Below are 22,399 nucleotides of genomic sequence, written 5' to 3'. Positions count from 1 at the left end.
TCTCCAGACGCGCAGCGCAGGATTTTGCGCACTGAAATCAAGTCGAGCTGAAGAGAGCGCACGGCTGCCGGACTGACTGCAGTCCTGACACCCGGATCGGGTCTCACTTGGCTTTACTTTACCGCGCACCACGTCAATGTATTAACATTACTCGGGAGTAGGAGGAAACATAGTCCTCGGTTTATTTCGGTTTGGGCTCAATTCGCAACTTAGAGGAGTCGTTGTTTGCAGAGAAATCCAAGTGTCCCAGCTGCTAAAGCGAAACTCACTGAACATCTTAACAGACGGAGACGTTTTAGAGGATTTTAAGACTCTTTCCAGGCAATATTGAACAAGGATGATTGCAACCGCCTTACACAATTAAGTGAGGTATTGCATTTCAGGAAAAAACGGTAAGGAAAACTTTTTTATCTTAAAGATAAGATTCAACAATGTTTGAGGTCATCCCACATTTTAATATTTGGGTTATAAGTGAATTCACGTCGTGCATTTTTGTCACTTTTCTCGCAGGTGATCACAGCAATGCTACAACGGCATGTGCGTCTGCCCCTCTCCAAATCTCCCAGTGAGGATTTAAACGCCGCTCATTTTGAATAAGTCGAGAAGTCACCGAAGATGAGAGCTCTGCAAACATTCCTGTTTCTGTTCCTCCTGCACCAGGTGAGCTTTGAGATTGCTGAATGACAATACACAGAGTTTGTAGACGTCTGTGACTAAGAAGGTTATAAAGAGACAATAATTAGCTTTGTGCAGATTTTGTAATCATTATTTTATAAAGCTGCTATAGGTAGGCTATTTGTTCGTCTCACTCTCAGGTTTATATATATGTAGACATATTTCCATGTATGCGGTGTATATTTTTGTTTTAATTGTAAGTAACTGTAGATGTGCTTTACATAGCTCATGCAATGTAATATTTATTAATCACCATATGGCCAAATTACATTTCAATAAATTCCTGACGTCAAATGTTCGGTCATTCTGCCATCAGCAGAAAATATGTTGTCTGACATGAACTCCTCATTCATAGGCTTGTTTTGTGTTGGATGAATTTATTGAATACATTTACCTAAAACAATATTTTAATAACATATTCATTACCTCTCTACAATTAAAAGGATATAATAGTTTCTGTAGCAAATATTACAAATATTTCAGAAACACAAATGAGTTTCTGAAATACTGGATTCAAATTTATTTATTTCATTTTCAAGACTTTTTCATACTGTTATACCATAAGCAGTTAATTTGCCTAATAGCATCTGAATGAACTTTGGCTTAGTGGGAATTTTTACTTAGGCAACATTTAAATATAGAAAACATATTTGTAAAAAAACATTCACATTGCAGGTTAATTTTAGCTTAGTGTCATCATTCTGCAGTATTCTTAATTGAGACGTGGAGGTATATAGTTTTAAAATCAATTCACTTTTCACTGAAAATGAAATAACATTTATTAACATGTCTGCTCACAGAGTTTTTATTTTTTTACCATTGAGAGTTGTATATTTATTATGTTATTCGTTCACCTCTGTTATTTGGCTTATGGCTCAACAAAACCAACTGCCAATTCATTTATGGAGCTTTATTGCATAAATGTTTGTGGTTGGCAAATCATTTTCATTTATTTTGCCTTCAGGCTTGAACAAAGTTCGACCTCTGTGTTGAACCCTGGACACCCGTGAAATGTCTTGAGCCATACTAAAATTGATGCCAGAATACAAACAATAATAAAATGACAACCTAGAATTTAAGTAAAAATGGGAGAACCCACATGTTTTCAAAGCCTGCGCTGTTCCTCCTTTAGGTATTCTACAATGTGATCTAATCAAAAGTCCCTATGAATTTGTGCGACCTTATTAGTGTTTACCAAAGATTGATTGCCTTTAAGCTCCTTCACAGACTCTTTCTGTCGTCTAATTCTGTTATTATTGCAGGAATAAACTCTCCAAAAGGATCAAAAGCCTTAGGGAAATATGACGGTCTTATCCTAAAGGCAGCTGAATAAAGTGTGTAGGCTTTATCATGATCATCCTTTGCTCCACGGACTCTTGCCGTGATCAGACCTGAGCAGAAAATGACATTTGATTGAAGGCGTTCTTCACATCTTTGCTATCGTCAAAGAGGGCTTCTTTAAAGATAGCCCTGAACTGTGCCGATGCAGCGCCAGAGTGCTGTTGTAATCAGCCATATGCCTTTTGGGAGCTCTGCCTCCAGAGAGGGAGACAGGCTGCCTCCCTGGAGAGGTTCTCTTCATATGCCTCAGCAGCTCCCCTCCCAGAAGACCCACCACTGTCTGACTGGGGACAAATTGGCCGTTATCAATATTCCCACACCTTCAAAGAGAGTAGAACATACCGGGATAAATGCATTAAATATGCACCAAACTTCCTTACCTGCTAAACCTTCTTAGCATTTGCTTTATAGGATAGTTTCCTGTAAGGATTTGGGACATTTGGCAAAGTTTCATGGCTAGATTTCAAGCCAAGGCATCCCATGGTGCACCTCAGACAACTGAAACTGAAGGATTTGTATTGTTCTAACTAGAGGCTTCACAGTCTGTTGCATATTCGTGGCTGCAACATCCAAAGCAAGAACCCTTCACACAACAATTGTTTTTCCCTCTGGTCTCTACATACAGAAAAACATCCAGAACATGAATCAAATGGTGAAAATGTAACCCCAGCCTTAGCATCTGTGCCGTACCCCAGGGACAAATAAGAGGGTCAAAGCCATCCTGGGAGAATCCATTCTTCCCCATGACATCTGCTGCAGTTATCCTGTGTGCAATGACAGCAGAACAATGTAGACGAAGATAAAAACATACTTGAGAGCCCTGCTCCCTGCCTTCTTCCTCTGCCCTGCAGATTGCATGCAGGGAACCTTTTTTTGTTGCTCCGGATTAAGAACGAGGAGACGTTGACAAAGTCTATTACGCCTTTGTATCTTATTGCCGTGGTTGGAGCTCTTTGGTAATGTTATGCAAAGCGTCCATGTGGCCCGTGCCAGGAAGAATCTGCAGTGTCAAATGCATATTCCCCCCCTACGTTTCAGTGAACGCCGCCCAGGGTCGCACTGAGAGGGGGCCGTGGCCAGCATCCTGTTAGAAGGGTGTGACACATCAAAGAGACAAAGCTTAGCTGGTTCCTCGTAAGCTGAACATGTCTCGTCCTCTGGATCCGCTGCTTGCTCGTAGTTCAATCGTTGCAACTTTGATGTGCACTGATTTAAGGGATTACAAGTCATTTCCCAAAGGATTTAGCCCTCATTTCCACAGTTATTTCTTCATTTATTAACAAGTAGCTGCTTGATTATTTATCTGTTCACCAATCAATGAAAGTGGAAAACCATTAGAAGAAGAAGGGGTTTGGTTTTGGCCAATAATATATTTTGAAGAATCTGCCTTGTTTTAGTTTTTTCCCCCCCGCTTGTGTTTTTTCTCTGCAGTGCTGGTGAGACAGTGGGGCTCTATTCAAAGTCGGAAAAGCTCCGGCAAGGACAACAGTTTTATCCCTGTCTTCATAACAAAACACAAATTCTACATACATTCCCTCTCTAAGGGCTCTTTAACCCTTTTCCCCCTTCCCCACGCTCAATTAGGTTGGCTTTTATTATTTATTTATTGTATATTTAAAGGCAACTAACACTGGGAAGAGTAATAAAATGTACAGTGGGGGGATTAGGAGCAGCTCTTTAATCTCACGCTTCTGATAATACTGCATGGGCTGATTGATTAGTTTTTCAGGAAGCTTATGTCAGAAAAACCTAATCCGTCTTTGGATTGTGCCAGCCTTGTAAGGTTTTCCGTGCTGCCACTTTATCATGGCGGCGAATTACAGAGCTGCTGGGCTGTGATAAGGTCCTCGTCTCTTTTACAGACCCCGTCGCCCAACCCCCTGCACCCCCTCCTCTCCCTTTTCCCTCTGGACAATAAAAAATGTGTTTATATTCTTCACATCCCTGCTCTGCCTGGTCTTCACATCAACCTCTCCCAGGATTTGCCTTGTAAGAAAGAGAGCAAAAAGAAAAAAAGAAAAAACTTAAGTCTTCAAAAACCCACCAGAGAAATTGGGTAGGTAGAGAGGAAGAAATGTGCGAGAAAAATGTCAGGCGGGCCGACAGACATTTCTGTGGAAGTGATTAAACATGGATTGACGGAGTGAAGGAGGGCTTGTATGCATGTGCTGCCTTCCAGGAATCATTTTGAGAGCTTTTATGGTGCTGATGTGTATCTGTGCTCATATTGGGGTCACAATCTTTCTGGCCAGAAGGCTTGACTAGATAATCCCTCATAAACAATACTGTCTGTGGCATTTGCAGTCCTCGGCCTGCATGTTGTCTCGGACCTCTAAAGGAAAGGTTGCCATTTGTGCGTGGTAAATCCCTCAAATGTGTCTCGCAGGCACTACAGGTTGTATTGACTGCATGTATTGAGCCCCCGCAACCTATTCCTTTTCCAATCATCAATCATAGTTTTGTGTGTACTGGCAATAAATCCTTGATAAAGGTCCCGAAATGACAAGAAAGAAAGTCCCAAATGATTGAAAGGTGTGACGCAATTGCCCTTTTGCATTGACGATAACCATAATCTGGCTGCTGGATGGACCATTAAAGACTTAACTCAAACAATTATGAGCAGTGTGATTACTCCCCCCCCTCCCCCCATGAGCTGCTCTCATGATATGATGAAGTGAAGTTCTGAGCGGCTCTTTAACAGCAACTCGCCCCCACTGCGGTGCAGGAATCATTATGTTTAATATGATTTTGAGTTTCCTGATCTTGGTCCACAGCTATGAATTTTTATGGCCGATGTGCAGCCCGAGGCAGCGTGAGAGCTGGAGGCTCCGCTACCTTAAAGCATTGTCATTACCGCTCTGCAGGCTCAGAAACATCCAGCTATCTCTGAAGCACAACCGCGCTGTATCCACTGCTGTGCTGCAACAACAACAAAGGGCGGAGATCACTTCACATACAGCAGGGGTTTTGACTGTTTCATGTCTGGCGATGAGGAATCTGGGTGTCACTTTTCTTCTTGTCGTAAATCAAAAGCTGCAACAGTTTTACAGCTGTAAGTTCTACATTTGTGTTTGACTCAGGATCAGCTGCGTTTTCTCTAGAAGCAAAGTTGCTGCCAGTTCCCCAGCACTCTGACATGTAAAGTTCTTAATTGCCACCTTGTTTGGTACTTTGAAGGCAATCTCACTGCATGTCAGAGCTGGGGAAAGTGATTGACCTCGTTAATTAAAACGGCGTCGCTTTCCTGTTAAAGGCAAGGTGCGACAGTTCTGGAATAAGTAGAATAAATCTCCTTTCTGATTATTCTCACTTTTGCATTTCTTTCCTTTGCCTCTGGGCTATGAGGCCTTTCCTTTTCAGCTTGTCATTTCCAGCCCTAACAAAGCACTGTCAGCCCCCCCTCTGTCTTTGTATATTTCTTGTGAAGTACCTATCTTCAGAGCTACTCTGAGAGAAAGGAAAGCAAACGTCTTCCCCACTCCCGTTTCTTCTTCAAAGGGAGCCGTTTCTGTGAAATCAGCCGAGGCGCAATCTGCTTTGAGAACAGAAACATTTGCTCTGTCAAATTTAGTGGACGTACGTTTGAGCAAATCAAGTGAAAACATTTTTGAATAAAACACCCCGTATTATTCGCAGCATGGATTTGAAGAGAAGAAGAAACAAAAAAAATTGAAGTTGTCACACACGAAAAGCTCAGTGAGGAAAAAACGTGCAAAGAAATGATGATTACGTCTTCCTGGGATGAAAGCGGAGAGATTAATAGTGGAACCTTGAAGTGTTCATGTCAGAATACACTAAAGTATTAGCTGAGGAGTTTTACAAGCATGTTCCTCTTTGTTGTACAAAGTAGTAGGTGTCAAAAACTGGTCAAGAGAATAATAATTACCCTGAGTCCAACATACTTTGTGGTATTATCCTCCCGAATCCCTGCTATCAGACATATGGTGTGTGCTGCAGGTGTCAGGAGCTACAGCACATGGAGTTGATGCTTTGACCATGTAAGGGGATTATGAAACTGATGATGTGTTGAAAGGTAACGCCTGCCTAAAAGTGAAGTGTTCAGGGCTTTGCTGCTGTCACATGTGGCAGGTGCAGAGATAACACAAGTATCCAGATTACCTGAAGGCCCGTCGCTCTCCTTCTTCTCTTTGCTAACACTCTGAACACCTGACATTATCCCTGCATTTAAGAATGTTCCACACCGACCATCACACTTTTGCCAGCCCGGCTTTGCTACCCATGTAGGTGACAATAAGTGATTCTCAATTGCAGCCGAGCAACTCATATTTTTTTAATCCATTATAATGCAGAGAAAGCATTGAATCCATATTTAATGTTCATAGAATTATAACGATTCTCTTTAAAAATGATTAAGTCACTTGTAAATAAATAGTCGTGTATATTGCAACATGGACTTCTGCAGCCATGGAGATGACTGGTTATGGTTGCAAACAGCTTTAGGACAATAATTCTGGTTCTGTACTTCTTTCTTCAGTAAGTGACATTTTTAAGCTTTTGTACTTTACTTACATATTTGTAGTCCAGTTTAAGGGCATATCTTATTATTTTGACCAAAATCTGAGAACATTTTTTAATACAAGCAAGTTTATTAAATCCAAATCCAAATTAAACTCCCCATTGAATGATCTATCTTAAACAGATGGATTAAAACAAATGTTCAGTATTGCCTAGATCTTAATGCATCAGTAATCTAAACCCAACAATATAATACGCAATCATATAACAGCAGGGTCCATTCTGCTATAGAAAATAAATGTGTAAATGTTGCTGGTAGTTTAATGCTGAATGCAGAATGATTAGTCTTTGTGGAATATTGCTACCTTTACTTAATCCACCACTTCCCTCTCTGGCTGTAAATCGTAAAATATTGCCGTCACTTTCCAGTATTGACACGAGTGGACCGTTCCAGCTTTTCCGTGGGCTCTTTCCAAGTCTTTCCATCTTTATAATGAAAGTGGGGGAACACTTTGGGAGCATTTGAATGGTCAAGTTAAGACCAATTTAAAACATATTTCAGTCCATATAAAGAAGGGAAAATAGGGAAAAGGCTGCTACTTTGTATTTGGAACACAAATATGACACATCCCAAGGGTTTAAAATCAACTACACTATAAAGAGCTGCTTTCACTTCCTGCTGCCTGAAATTGAGCAATCTGGTTTTTATAGTGAAGCAGTAACACGAGTCTGGATGCTGTGTGTTATTGACCCTGCCTTTCTTCAAGCCTTTGTGTTGTGGTTGGATGTCCCGGCTTCCATGCAAGATAGCATTTTGACTCCAACTTGCTCTGCATTACGGCAATTTGTGTCAAAACGTTGTGTATGCCAGATTTCAGTTGCAAATTCTACAAAATGGAAGATGATGAGGCCGTAGAAGACATTGACATGAAGCTGTGAAGGTGACTTTAACTGATTTGTTGCATGTATAAAAGAACAGGCCACTAAGTTGATATACTTTTCAGTAGGAATGCTATAAAAGGCAATGCTAACACTCTTGAGAATATACGAGGATGGAGCTAAATCATTTTTAGAATTTGTCCTGTTTATTAGGAAACATGTTTCTACAAATGTTTCTTGCCAGTGTCCAAACTGCAGGAGAGGTAACTGTGTGCAGTTTAGTTTACTATTTCTCGTAGAGAAATACTCTTTAATGATATAAATGCTTCACTACAACGATTCAAGTACACACCACAACCAATATAATTCCACCAATGAAGGAAAAGGTGAAGTGAGGCCTGGTTTCAGTCAGTGTCAGCTGCTGGGAGGAGAGGAAGAGAGACGATTGTGACACTATAAACATGACTAATAACTCACATCGGAGGATTTATGCTAGCCACAGGAGGGTTATGTTACGTGCTGTAATTTATGCTAATCATAGGATGTGAGCAGCTCAGAGTGACATGAGCAGTCAGATGCTGTTGCCACAACATGTGTGGCTCCTAAAAACAGATTAATGTGGGGTTCACATGCGTTATAACTTTACGAGCACACGTTGCTTTGTTGTATTTATGTCAGAAATTAAAACAAGGACAGAGAATCCTCATTGGAGTCATCTGGATATTTATAACAACAATTTATTGTATAATTATCAAGGCTTTTAAAGCATTTTTACTTCTCTACAAGAGAGGTCAGAGGTCATGGACAGCGTCAGATCAACAGCTGTGGAGCTGATAGAGATACTGTGCCTGGCTCAAGGACACCTCTGCAAGGTGAATGCTTTATGAGGTGGTTCTCAAAACATAAAAATCATCATCTGGCAAAAAATTCAAACATTGGTAATCGCTGTAAAATTCTACTTTGATTTACATTTACACTAACTATTTTTATTATTTTCCTCTGCCACCTTATTCTACGGAGCCCCCTAGGGGACATGGAGAAGAAAAAAAAAATTATTTGAAAAAAGAAAAATGTTTTGCGAGATCTCGCAAAACCCCGTTGCAGTTTGTAGACGGTCCCTAAGCACTCCTCTCCCTCCTCAAGATGCAGATAGTGACCAATTCTTGATGTTTAGCTCGGATTACGGCGCGTATCGAACTGTTCTGATAAAAACGACTGTAGCTCATTGTCTACCTTGCTATGATTGTAAAGTCATGTTGTTTGCATTTTTACAACGTTATGTTCATGAGTTATTGATCCGCGAAATTCAAATCCGTCAATAACGCATGTCCCCTGGCTCTGAGTGTTCTTTTGAGGTGTCTTTCACTTATGTGAAGCCCGTGCCTATTGCCAAGCACTGAAATCGATGAACCGCTCCATTTTTGTGGTTTCTTTGTTGCCGTAGCAGCCGGACTGACCAGGAAGTACATTGAGCTAAAATAAAAACCCTTTGCGAGATCTCGCAAAAGTATTGCGAGATCTCGCAAAGGTTTTGGGATGTCTCGTAAAACTTTTTTTTTTTTTAAATACATTTTTTTTTCTTCTCCATGTCCCCTAGGGGGCTCCGTATTATTCATCTTTAGGCTTGCATTACACATAATTTGATCATTGCACATATTACCGAGTATTAGGCTACGTTTATGCTTTTGTCTATCGCAGCGGTTTTCAAAGTGTGAGGCGCGCCTCCCCTGGGGGGCGCCAGAGAGCTTCAGGGGAGGCGCAGTGTGAGACACAAAAGAACGAGAAAAAGACGAGTAAAGTGACACTTTCCCACTTGTGGCTGTCTGTGGACAGTGGGTTCCCCCACCTCGCCAAAAAGGCTGTAAAAGTGCTCATTCCCTTCCCCTCCACCTACCAGTGTGAGTGCAGGTTTTCCGCATTGACTTTGATCAAAAGCAAGTACCGGTCAAGGCTGCAGCCAGAGGATGATCTGCGTTTATTCCTGTGTGCATCAAAGACGCAGACTCATTGTTCCCACTAAAGTAGGGGTGAGTGTAATAAGGAGGCAAAGTTGACGTTCAGTGTGTGCCGGGAGCATAAGGATTTATCCACCATGTTGAAAATGTTAAAAAATATATGTCGTGAGAACACGGCGTGCGGAAATATACGGGTCGTGCTGCAGCTAGATGTGCCTGTCCTCTGTAAGAAGGTGTAGGCGACTGACATGCAAGGAAGAACGGCTGTCCACAGGCTGTTCCAACTTTAACAACTGTATTAACTTCCAGGGTAGTGAATTGAACATGCAATTGTAATTGGGTGTGTGGTATATTTTTCATGCACGGACACGCATGTTCCACAACACACAAACTGAACAACACTCAATGTTCCGATCGCTACCAGCGTCCTTGCGATCTTGTTATAATAACAAGTGCAGGTTACTGATGCAATATGGTTGAGACCATTCGGGCTTATTCTAGAGGGGTGCAAGGAATAGTCCAAGTAGTGGGGGAGTTTTATACAATATGTTTAAAACATACAAATAAAAAGGTTTAAAAAAGTTATTGTTTAATGTTTTAAGGAGGTGACGCTGCTCAGCCAATCAAATCGGTGCAGTCAGCACGATAGATTCAAACACACACAGAGAGACGAGACAAGAGGAGAGAAACAGTCGGAGTAATTTCAAATGGCGGAAGGTAGACAGCGAAAACAGAGCATTTAATTACATTTTCTCTTACTGGACCTCTTTGAAATGCAATTGAATACCCCTGCATTATAGCAACAACAACAATAATAATAATAATAATAATAATAACAGCAATAATAATTGGGAGGGGGGGCGCAGCTGTTCTTATGTTCTCTGAGGGGAGGCTCACCTACCCACACTTTGAAAACCCCTGGTCTATGGCATTAGAGAGACAGATGTTCTGCGCCATTCATCATAAGACAAACATGTTACATGATCCATTTGGAAATGTTTAAAATAAGTAATGGAACTAGTCAGGTGCATTCTTAAAGGAGAAACATACTGCATGTTTTATGTGGAATGAAGTGTATTTGGATTAAATGAAATGTGAAAGAGATACCAAATTGGCACAATTATTATTCATCAGTGTGCAATTTGAATAACAGTTTGTTTTCAATGTCACTCACTTTGACAACGCGTGCTTCCTCATCTCTCTACCTGAGCGTCTCGACAGCGCTAGCACACTCGTTATATTATACCTTTCATGACAACAATTCAGTTTGGTTTTTCTCAGCACATCTGTTAACAGTAAGAGGTGGAGCGGATGTGCTGTATAGATAACCAAGTGTTGATGATGCTGTGATGATATTAGTGAAAACATCAGCATCATTTCCCTTTGAGCTTGCCATTCCCTGTCCTCACACCATCAACACTTGTTCAAAACGAGAAGCTGGTCTGCTGTCAACGCACAGAGGTGTTGACAGGATGCGTCACAATTGCATTAAATCTGAATACAGAAAAACGTTATTATTTCCACAGTGGGGAAATGTACAGTCAAAGTTCAAAAGAGCATAAAAGACAAAAACAAAAAGTGTAGATGAATAAATAATAATGCAAGCACTTGTTAATAAAGTAAAATAAGTATGCATCTGTGTAAAAAAAGTACCAGCATTATAAAAAAGAAAGTGGACATAAAAGTATTGAAGAAGCAGTAAGAAATAATTTCAAGAAATTGTAAAAAATAAAGTCTCTAAATATCCATTTCAAGTCAAAGTCAACTTTATTGTCGATTCCTCTATTTGTGTAATACAGACTGTTGTGTCTTGTCAAATTGTTAGTTATGTTTATGTCTTTTGTCTGTCATTCCAAGTCTAGTCAGGTATTTATGTCAAGTCAGGTTTTCATGTTATTTCACGTCATGTCATGTCTGTCTATTTATGTCACGTCTCGTTTTCCCTTTCCTGTTTTATTTTTGTACTTACCTCTCTCATTCTAGGCCCTGTTACTTCCTCCCTTTGTATGTTTTCCCGCCATCGTCAGCGTCTGCCCCGCCCCTGACTGCCCCTCACATCATGTTTAAATAGTCCTGTCTTCCCCTGTCCTGTGTCAGTTCGTCTTGTTTGTTTGCCACGAATGGTCATGCCAGGCCTCAGCAAATAGAGGATCGAGTCCAGTCAAGTCAGGTTGTGTTATTTTGCTATTTTTGTAGATTTAAGTTCATCTTAAGTTCCTTTTTTTGTTACGCTTTGTTTTTTCCTCCTTGTGCGCGCTTTTTGTTATTCTAGTACCTACTCTGTTACCTACTCTGTTAAGAGGGATTTTTGTTCTTTGAAATAAAAAATATGTATCTGTTACATTCAAGACTTTGCCTCTGGGTCGTGCATTTGGGTTCTCCAGTCTGTGTCGAGGTCGTGACACAGACTGGGGGATCAAATTTCTGTTTCTCATCATCCCAGAGAATACAAAATATATCAAAAGAAATATATACATATGAGTATATACATACATTCACGTATTTAAACCCACTCTAAAGGCGGGTTTAAATGCGTATGTATATATTTCCACACATACATAGACACACATATACACACATTCAGAGGTATAAATAAAAATAGACAGAAACTACAGTATAGANTGGCGCCCCTGCCCCTGCCCTCGCCTGCGGCCCCGCCCTCCTCGGCCCCTGTGGTCCGTACGCGCCGGGGTCGGGCGGTACTTCCTCCCAGGCGCGAGGGTTTTGACTATGGGTGAATTCTGGGGGGGCTTGTGTGGTGATTGACATTATTCACCCACGGAACTATGGGTTGGGGTATTGTTCCGCACGGACATAGTGAGTTGACCGGACCCTGGTTTCCCCCGGTCTGTTCTTCCCGGGCTGAAAGCTGTTTTACATGTTGTCCTGATGTTAAATAAAAGTCTAGCTTGTACCTTCGATACCCCGCCTCCGACTCCCGTCTCTCGGCACTACAATGTATATATTTCCACACATACATAGACACACATATACACACATTCAGAGGTATAAATAAAAATAGACAGAAACTACAGTATAGAAAAAATAACTATCACAGGTCCAGCGGACAAGACTGCTAAACGGATGAATAGAAAATTTTACAAAATATTTAAACAGTACAGATATATAGAGTAGTGCAAAACTGTCCATAGTATCATGAGAGAAAAAGTGTCTGGTAGAAAAAAAGTGTCTTATCTACAATGTATTGTATGTCACCTTAACTTGGCTGCTCTTAATATTCACCCCAAATGACGTGCAGATTATGAATTCCACCACAAGTTCAATATAGGATCAATAACATCTTAAGCAGAAGTGTTAAGATATTAGAGTCTGAGGTCTGCCTCAGTCTCACAGAGGTCAGGTGGTAATGGCCTCAAGGATTATACAGGAGGAGAGTAGATATGCTACACACACACTAACCATAGCCTGCTGTGATTGGTAAGGTGCCCCCGGTGTGGATTTGCTGTTGCGATCCACCACAGCGCTGAAGCACCTGCCATGTGTTTCCCTGGACGGCCTCTGATTAAAAGTGATGGCTCTGGAGCGTGAGGCTGTTCCAGCGATCAGAGCACCAATCTATTCTTCAGCGGCGTGTAGACTCCGGGCTGCCTAAGCGCCTCCAGGGCCTTCTCTGCTGGAACCGGCTCTGGGTGTGAATCATTACAAATGATATGCCCTGTAACATCAGGAGGAAGATGGCTGGGGAAGGACGCAGGGCAGGGGATTGCAGGGTTGAGAATGGTTTTATCGTGAGTGAGTGAGCGGAGCCGCTTGTCATGTTGGATGCTTGGGAGCAAGAGGCTGCATTCAATTCGCCATCTAATGCTAGCAGTATAGCGGTCGAGCGGCTCTAATATGGCAGGTGTTGTGCTGCAGTAATGCTGAGGAAGTGTTACCGTTAGGCAGTGGGGGAGCCGGTGTAATTTCCACGGGGTGCCCAGATTTTTACTGCGTGGAAGCGCATCAAGTTAATGAAGCTTCAGACACAGAAAATTAGCAGAGAAATGAATTGCACCACCAAAGTGAGGTCAATTTGCACAGATAAATCCATGAAGAACAGTGGAGTGCATCATTGGAATAGCTCTGCTTGCACTGATGAGCAGGTTAATTGCCCATTTTGTTTATTGTGAGGAAGATGCCTGAAACCAATTTTCCCCCGACGCATATCACGACCTTATGTGCTGGAAAAAACTCAACCCTGGAAAAATTATTTTAGCCGACCGATATGAGGTTTATGAGGATGGCAGAGGATGGCAGAGGATAACACGCAGAACAGAAAAAAGATAAAAATCACAGATCATGAGTCAGGGCCACGTGTCAACTATGCCAGGTTTAGCAGAGATTCCATCGACACATCACTGTAGCCTTGCCCGCGGCCCAGAAACCACCGCGGCCGTGCACAACGTCGCCGGCTGCTCGCTGAAAACGCATTTTAATGGCATCTCTTCAGATGATCCACAAGCCAGATGTCACTGGCTTCTTAATAACTTTCTAGAGGCTAGTTCTGGTCACTGTGGCAATTACCTTTATGTCAGGCCTCTAAAAGATATGTCTTCCCACGGGACAAGCGGGCAGCCAGCTCCATAATGCTCATTACAGATGAATGAGGAGTCTGATTCATCCTGAGTCTGCGTGTGGCTCGCTGCTGCTCAGACCGCTGTCAGTATCTTAGTTCCACTAATACTTCTGGTATTGATAGACATAACAGGAAATCAAATATACGATGCATGTAGCGTGAGGAGAGAGACTTGATAATTCTCTTAGGATTCTCTAAAGATCTTTGTGCATGTTTTATTCAGCCAGGAAGGTATTTAGAACACAAAAGATACAGAACATGAATGTAAATCAACATACTCAGGGCAGTTTGTAAAATACTTCAAAGTTAACAATATTTGAAAGTAAATTCCATGTTATTAATGCATGGACAGAAAGTTTTGCTGAGCTGTGAATGTGCTTTTGACACAGTGTTAAAAGAATATGACAAGTTGATCCAGTTTGAAGATGTTTTTGCACAATAATGGCCTGTAACCTAAGATAAAAGGCTGCAGATGTAAATAATGTGGATTTTATACTGATTTAATGAGTGAAAGCCTGTCAGTGACAGCTAGACTTTTAGGTCTAACCTTCCCAAACTCAATAGAATTTGCATTTTATTCTTTCATAAACTTTTAAACATCTGCCTATCATAAAATAATGATGTCAGCTTTCCCAAGGACTTCGTTTTATAATGAATTGAATTTACTTTCAGACAATTCTGTATCTGAAATTATGGTGTAAAATGTGTGAACAATCCTTAAAATCCCATAGCTTTTGCAAAACTAATTAACAACAGCAGTCAGCACAACTTACCAGTGGCACAGTCATGTCAATTGATTATTATTATTTGAACATTAACTAACAGTAAAGTGTAGAAAATCCACTTTTTGTTTTCAGCTGTATCCCTTCTCTTTTATAAGCCACATACTCCTTTGACTGCTCTTGTATGGCTGTAATATCTTTGCTTGTGAGTGGAAGGTTAATGCACCTCTCTGTATTTGTTATGGATGTTCTTGTAGGCAAGGAAGAAGCTAAACCACAGACAGATATCCACTGCCTTGTTGAAATGAGGTCTGGTGTTTTCAGCTCCATAAGTCTGCAGTTATTATCATAATAATGTCTTGTTTCAAGTCGCCCCGAAACGCCTCTAGCCCGGCAGCAGCGATTAAGAAATCTTAATTAAGCTTTTGTTGATTCTCCTTCATCAGACCTTGCCAGTCTTTTTTTCTCTCCACAGCGTTGCGTTATACAAAAACTCATATTCCTTTAGTGTGTTTTAAGGAGACACCACTTCCGCCTAAATTAACGAAGTGTGTGTTGGTGCACAGAGACAGCGAGGGAGAAGGAAACCAAAGCCAGTGTGTCAGTGCGAGCTTTCAAGCTCCCCGTGCTTCATCTCTCTCGGGGCATATAAGTATTAGATATCCCTATGCTGATCCCCTTGTTGTCACAGCAATTTCCCCAGTCGCTCATCATACTTAAACTCCTCTCTCATTTCCATTATAATCACCCAATACAAAACTCACCTGAGATTTACACTGAACGACAACATTTGGTTTCACCCCTTAAGCTGCGCAGCATGACACCCAATGTTTAACGGATATAACGGCTGGGGCTGGTGGGAAGACGGGTGCTACGTCCTCTTTGCTCGCAGCATTGAGGAAATGGTCCTGTTGGGAGCCCGCAGTCCCACCGATTTAAATGTTTTTTCCGGCATCGCCTGTTATTGTGGTGTTGTAAGAGTCAAATCAAATTAACGGCTGAACTCACAAGAGGTATTACTAAGTGGCAGTATCCGTGAGGGAATAGTGCCACTGGAATTGGTTGATTAAATGACGGTGAATGTGATGAGCCACGCAGAGGGACATTATTACAGTGGTGCCTCATTCATCCATGTTTACAGGGAGCAACTGTCTTAATTAAGCTTGGTGAGGGCTGATGGATGGGTCAGGCTCACTGTCCGTGGGAGACGCATTGATTTCACATTACATACCCAGATAGCCGAGCCATTACGTCCTGTGTTACTACGGTGTGGGATTTAAGCAGCCAAGTAGAGAAAAAGCTCTAATTATAAGACCTTTTACCAGCCGACTAGGGAGATTTATAGGAATGTGACAAAACAAATCGTAGCAGGAAGACCTAGTTTGTTAGCTTTGTACACACGTGCCTCAGTTAGGCTCACAGCGAAATTATAATTAGTCTGCAAGTGCAGCTCAGTGAGAACTCAAACAGCCGCTTGCTTTCAACATCTGCTTCTCTCAGTGATCCCTACAACCGGGCCCGGGGAAAGCTGGGACTACTAATTACTAATAAAACTAGCTAAGCTTATTGCCATGAATTATTAAAGCTTTATCTGAAGTGGACCAGGAATGGCTCCTGAAGCTAAAAAGGCTTTGAGGCACAAGGAGGGATCACAGTTCATTGCTGCGTCTGGATTAGCACTTAGCACACACTTTGCAATGCTACTGTGGAAGCTTGTTTTATTGTTGGGAGCCAAAGTTCTTTTGCATTTATCTTAGAATAGCCCGACAGATGTAAGACCTGCTCACATGTTAAGTCCGGGGGATTTTCATTGTCACGGAATCTGACAAGTCGCTCTAAATATTACAAGATTTATGTAAATGTAGGAGCCTATAGCTGAAGTTCATTGCTGCATCCAAAATGATGTTTCTTGATATGTCACCATCTTTGGTGCTGCTAAAATCTATGAATAGTTTTTAGTTCAGGTTTGATAAACTAGTGGAACTGTCCAACATATAACTTAGGGTCATAGTCACAAATGTGCCTTTCTGTCTTAATCCAAACTCCCTTGACCAACCTCAGCCCCTTTCTCTTTCATCCTGGGTACTGTGAAGGAATGCCAACTGTGTACTGCACAGGCCTGCCAGCATCCTCAGCCTCCACACACACCAAAGCTTCCTTAACATCAAATGAACAAGGGATTGTCTTACTGACGTTTAAGAGAGTTTAAGACTTGGCAGTGTTTCAGCCATTCCAGAAGCTTGAATAGCAAATAGTTGTGTTTTTTATTGCTGTCATAGGTTACAAAACTCAAAAGTAAGACAAGCGAAGCTCATTGTAGAGAGTGGCGTGACTCAGTTAACTTGTGGTTTAAACATAGCAAGTTACACATCCATGACGCTCTAATATGAGTTTTAATAAATGGTTTGACGGTGTGGGAAATATTCTTTATTTGTTTTTTTCTCTAAGAGTTAGTTGATAAGTTTCCATGTTAACGTAACATTAAAATAACACTAGCAGGTTAGCTTAGCTTAGTTCAGCTTAGTTTAGCTTTGTTTAGTTTCAGTTGAATAGCAAAAGGTATGCAGATGTGTTCATCTTTAGAACAATCATTCATTCTTTGCAATATACATACTTTCCAGAATTTACATTAAAATCAAGAAGAACATAGCACTCTTTACACCTTTACCTTGTAACGTATCTGGAATATGTTGAAAATATTCTGTATATTTGTAAAACAAAAAATGATTAGTTGCGTTTTTTTTGCGGAGTTTTTAGCATTGATAAAGCTGTTAACAAGTATTTTGTAAAGAACTTGAATGCTGTTTATTCCCTTTTAATGTTCCTGATCTGGTAGCCCAGGGTCTACATTATGGACTCTTGACATAGGAAACCAAATTTAAAGATGAGTGAATTACAACTGGCAATTTTAGCAATTTATTTTTCCTTAAGTTTTATTGAAAGTACAAACTTGTTTCCCTAATGCATTATTTGTGTAAAAGAAGTGGCCCTGCTGAGATGTTTATTTCATTTATTTTTCTCAAAGACTGAGCACTCCTGCTGCAGTCTGATTGAAGTGCAAGCGTCTGTTTGAAGAAGTTGCAAAGCTTACGTTTACCAAACAAAATGTTTCCCATGGGTACCTTTGCTGTGGTTCAGCGTTTCCTAAAGTAAATCTTAACATGTGTGACAACTGGGTGGCTCCATCATGGAGCAGGAGCCATTTTTTTTGCTCTCCATCTTTAGTGCTGAAGTGCTGTTTTCTTTCTCCTTTGTGCTGAACTGCTACCGTGGCATTTTTACACTGCAATCAGTTGTCAATCAGAGTTGAATTTACTTGGATATTTCTGATATGCCTGTTGTGTGAAAGGCATTTTTTGTTCTTTTCAAACTATAGACATTAAGTGCATTATGGACTGTGCACTAGCATTACAAATACATTTTATTTAAAAGACTTATGTGGTCTACCTTTTCTTGTTTTATCTGCAGGTCACATGCAGGAAAAAGAACGGAGGAGCCACAGAGCTCATCGAGTGGGCTGACATTGACACCGAACAGAAGATCTCTCCCACGGGTGCCAGTCCACGGATCCTCAACCCCCTGCGCTTGTTTGCCAAGGGCTCCCCCGGGTTCAAGAGCAACATGAGGGAAATAACATATTTACAGAATATGGAGGACTTCTGGGACTGGTTATCTAACCAGACAGATGCTCAGGGGGCACAGGCCAGAACTAAACGCAGGCCCATCGTCAAGACCGGAAAGTTCAAAAAGATGTTCGGGTGGGGGGACTTCCACTCCAACATCAAGACTGTCAAACTCAACCTGCTGATCACGGGGAAGATCGTGGACCACGGGAATGGCACTTTTAGTGTTTACTTCCGCCACAACTCCACGGGCCTGGGGAACGTGTCGGTCAGCCTGGTGCCGCCTTCCAAGGTGGTGGAGTTCGAGATCGCCCAGCAGTCCACGCTGGAGACCAAAGACACCAAATCGTTCAACTGTCGCATCGAGTACGAGAAGACGGACCGCAACAAGAAGACTGCACTGTGCAGCTTCGACCCGTCCAAGGTGTGCTATCAGGAGCAGACGCAGAGCCACGTGTCCTGGCTGTGCTCCAAACCCTTCAAAGTCATATGCATCTATATAGCCTTTTACAGTGTAGACTATAAACTGGTGCAGAAGGTATGCCCTGACTACAACTACCATAGCGACCAACCTTACTCCTCCACAGGATGATCTGGCTGTTGGTAGTAGGCATCAACCTTAAAGTTATGTCAACGTCAACCTCTAAGCTCCCTGTCCCGAAACACCTAAATACCTGAGACACGTTGTGGGAACTTATAATGGGGCACATTCTGGAGGGATTTGATGCATTGTTAAAAAAATAAACTTTTGTATATAGAACTTGAGATAGTTAGGTGTTCAGGGACTTGGTTTTAGGGGTTGACTTGGGATTTAGAGCTAGCTACCAACCCTGGGTGACTCCTCCCCATCACAACAGCACATGTTCTCCGTAAACCGCTGGTGTAATTAGCATGTTGTCCAGATGTTTTCTTCAAGGCTAGTCCATAGGCAAGAGGGACTCCCAGTTGGAAGTGCATAGCCAGCTTCAGTGCATTGATGCCAACATTGATTTCCTCACCTCACTGAAACCATTATGGGATGAAATATGATAAGGCTTTGAACCAGGTTAATAATTACCAAGACGTTTCAGTTCAACGCAGGATAAAATTAGATATTTCCCCTTTGAAACATTATTACGTTTTGATTTGACAAAATGAAGTGTTCATTGCCTTCGAAAGTAGAGCTAATATCCATTTGTACTTGTTAACGGGACACAGGCACGCAGTCTATTCAGATTAGCTTGATCAATTTTTCTCAAGTAGCTGTGAAATATGGCCTCACAATCTATATTTTATTTCTTGTCTTTCTATATAGGGACTGGAATAGTCAATTGATTATGTGCCCGTGACAAAATAAATTGATCCAGTAAATCTAATCCCAACAGCAAGCAGAGAACATAATTGTAAATCATTACTCATTCGTATGTAGGTACCCATCCGTGTATAACCTGGCTGCTGCCTTTTGTGCTCCTTATGTGTCGGTTTTCCGCTGCAACCATCACAAGGCATGTGTATGCTAAATTAGTCTGAAATCCAACATCTGTGTTTGCAGGATGCACTTTGAGGCATCAGCCTGCCGAGAGAGCCCCGCAGTGGATTAATGTGTCAGGAGAGGAGGGGGAGAGGCGATAATTGCAGGACAGGTGGATTTAGTGAGTCTGGCAGACAATTATCAGCACTTTGTCATGGTCCTGCCACCAGCCCTGACATTACCTGTCTTTAATAGGCTTTAATTAGCCTGGGAAATTTCATTTACCTAAGACTAAGAGTGGAGAAGCCAAAAAAAAAAAGGCGAAAAGTACAAAATCCGTCTGGAATTTTAATGAGAAGTGGGACTTACATGTGAAAATGTCATACATTTCCCAACTGTACAGCAGGCTTAAGTTGACTGACTTTTGTGTAAAAGTGGATCACATCCAGTCTTGTAGTAAATGGTGAAATGTGCTTTGAATTTGCAATCACTTAAACCATTTTGAAAAAGGTTCTGTTGAAAACCACCAACCCATGAAATGTCAAAAATTGTGTTTATTGCGTATATCAAGGGTTTTTAGACTAGGGCATGTGCCACTGACTAATCACATGACAATTATTTCTGTCAATGTTACTTTTATTTTCTGTATCTCACCTTTTCCCCCCCATCATCTGTAAATTATCCTGTCACATTTTACAGGAGGAGTATGATATGATTAGGAAATAATTAAATCCAAGATGGTGTATGTTGGTGTTTTAGTTCTACTCCTTTGTGCAAATGCTGTGTATTAACGTGCAACTAAAATAATGGTGTTTACTAATGGAGTAAACAATGTCAATTAATTATAATTTTTCAAGAGAAATATATCAATAAGTATACTGTTCATATTTTTGGTGTTTGCTAAGCGATATTATGTAGATAGATGTCATTCATAGATTATAGGTAGGGTATAGATTGCTTTGATATCCTTTTCTGTAATTCTTGCAGATTGTATTTTCATTTCCTGCTTGCTTAACCTTGTTTTAACCGTGTACCCTGTAAAATAGAAGAAAAAAAAGAGCACTGCTGTGTGTATAGTGTAAGTACAAATGTTCATTTTCTGGAATATTTGATTTCATAGGGGGTTGATTTTTTGTTCAAATGGAATTGTAAAGAACAATTTTGGTTTTTATGGCATTAAAACCTTATTTGAACTTGGCTCACAGCATATTGTCACATTTACTCAGCCCCAGTCTGTCGGTGCTCACAGTTGTCTCGTTTCATTCCTACAAGGACTTCTCAACAGGATAAACACGCCATTTTAAGAGGTACATTTCAGTGTTGCTTTTTAATGGGCAATACATCTGTGTCCACAGGCGTGGATGATACCAGAGGTACACCTCAGGGAGCACATCCATTTTGCTGTGGCCATCAGGGACAGGGGTCTTTTCATCGCTTCCATTACTCTTATCTGATCAGGGTGAGGCACCTACTGCCATCCAACCACGCCAGGCTTTCCCTGCTGCACACATCCAAATGCTTGAAAACTAAATAGGAATGCTAACATGCTTTTCAGTGGTGACATCATTAGGCACGCAATTAACAAATTACTTTCAATTTGTTAGCTAATTACCCATGTTAAACACTGATCTCATAATTAACACCAATACAAATAAATGGAAGTGTTTTATAATATAAAATGTACTAAGACATTTGCAGCAGGCTAAAATGTTACTTCCTAGGTAAATGTAAAGCTTCGCTGCATTTATTAAATCTCTGGATTGACAGTCAACAATCACAAAGAGAAAATTAATTAGAAAGGCAAAAATTGCTAGCTGATAGTAACCCAGCATCAAGACATGCTGCATTTAGTACACTCTTACTGCATAAGCTCAAATTCATGAAGGCTGGTCCTGGTACAGATGCCAGGTACTTCATGGCTAGATTTGACATTTTCCTGACCCTAAACTTTGTCAAAATACCCTCAGGGACACAAAAGGAAACTATATACAGGTACAGGAGTTCAAAATATATTTTCACAAAATAGTGATTATTTTGTCTCAAAATATCAGTTATTTATGGTGGGAATGGTGGTGTCTGTATTTTAAGTCAGGACACTCTTCTGCAGCCACACTTTGTTATGTGGACTCATATGACAGCCATTTTCACACAAATTGACCAATTTGACCATGCCCACGTTTATATTAAAGCATCTAAAGTTCTGGCACAGTGCAATTGTCCACCGCCTCTTTAAAAACCTCGTTTCCTATGACAGAACACATTTCCAATTGTGACCACGCCACTGCAGGCATCTCCTCTTTCAAGCATAACAGCTAGTGGAGGAAAGAGGAAGATAAAAGGTGGGAGAGGCATCCTAAAAGCATAGATGGTATCGGGTCTCTTCCTGGATCTGTGCCGAGAGGGGCGGACGGGGATCAGCGCACCGCTGATGAAGACGTCTCTGTTCCGGCAGGGAAGAGCGGCCCCGTGTTCACTTTAATTAGAGTCTGTGCAGAAACATTCACACATAACACAAGAGGGAAAAAGGCCTTTCATGTGCTGTAAAGGTTCAACATTAAACATGTTACTATGCTAATCCAGGGTGAGCACATTTTCTTTTGATTATCTCAGTGTTGTTTTCTAATCTTGCATTTAAAAAGGGGTGAGAGGGCGTAATAACCTCAGCCTGACACTCGCGCCCATTAATATGTTCATTAAAAATG

General features: G+C 41.2%; 1 protein-coding gene across 1 annotated transcript; it reads left to right on the top strand.

The window, feature by feature from the left end:
• On the top strand, positions 1-20,895 carry nxph2a (neurexophilin 2a). The gene is made up of 3 exons (XM_010769946.1): positions 1-392; positions 511-660; positions 18,093-20,895. The coding sequence occupies exons 2-3, from the start codon at positions 616-618 to the stop codon at positions 18,837-18,839; spliced, it is 792 nt and encodes a 263-aa protein (XP_010768248.1). The 5' UTR covers positions 1-392; positions 511-615; the 3' UTR covers positions 18,840-20,895.
• The last annotated feature ends 1,504 nt before the right edge of the window (positions 20,896-22,399 follow it).

The sequence above is a fragment of the Notothenia coriiceps genome, unplaced genomic scaffold (genome assembly GCF_000735185.1).
Source record: "Notothenia coriiceps isolate Sejong01 unplaced genomic scaffold, NC01 NC01_scaffold00008049, whole genome shotgun sequence".
In the NCBI taxonomy this organism is placed as follows: Eukaryota; Metazoa; Chordata; class Actinopteri; order Perciformes; family Nototheniidae; genus Notothenia; species Notothenia coriiceps.
The sequence above is the reverse complement of the archived record's forward strand: the minus strand, read 5'-3'. Positions and strand labels throughout refer to the sequence as shown.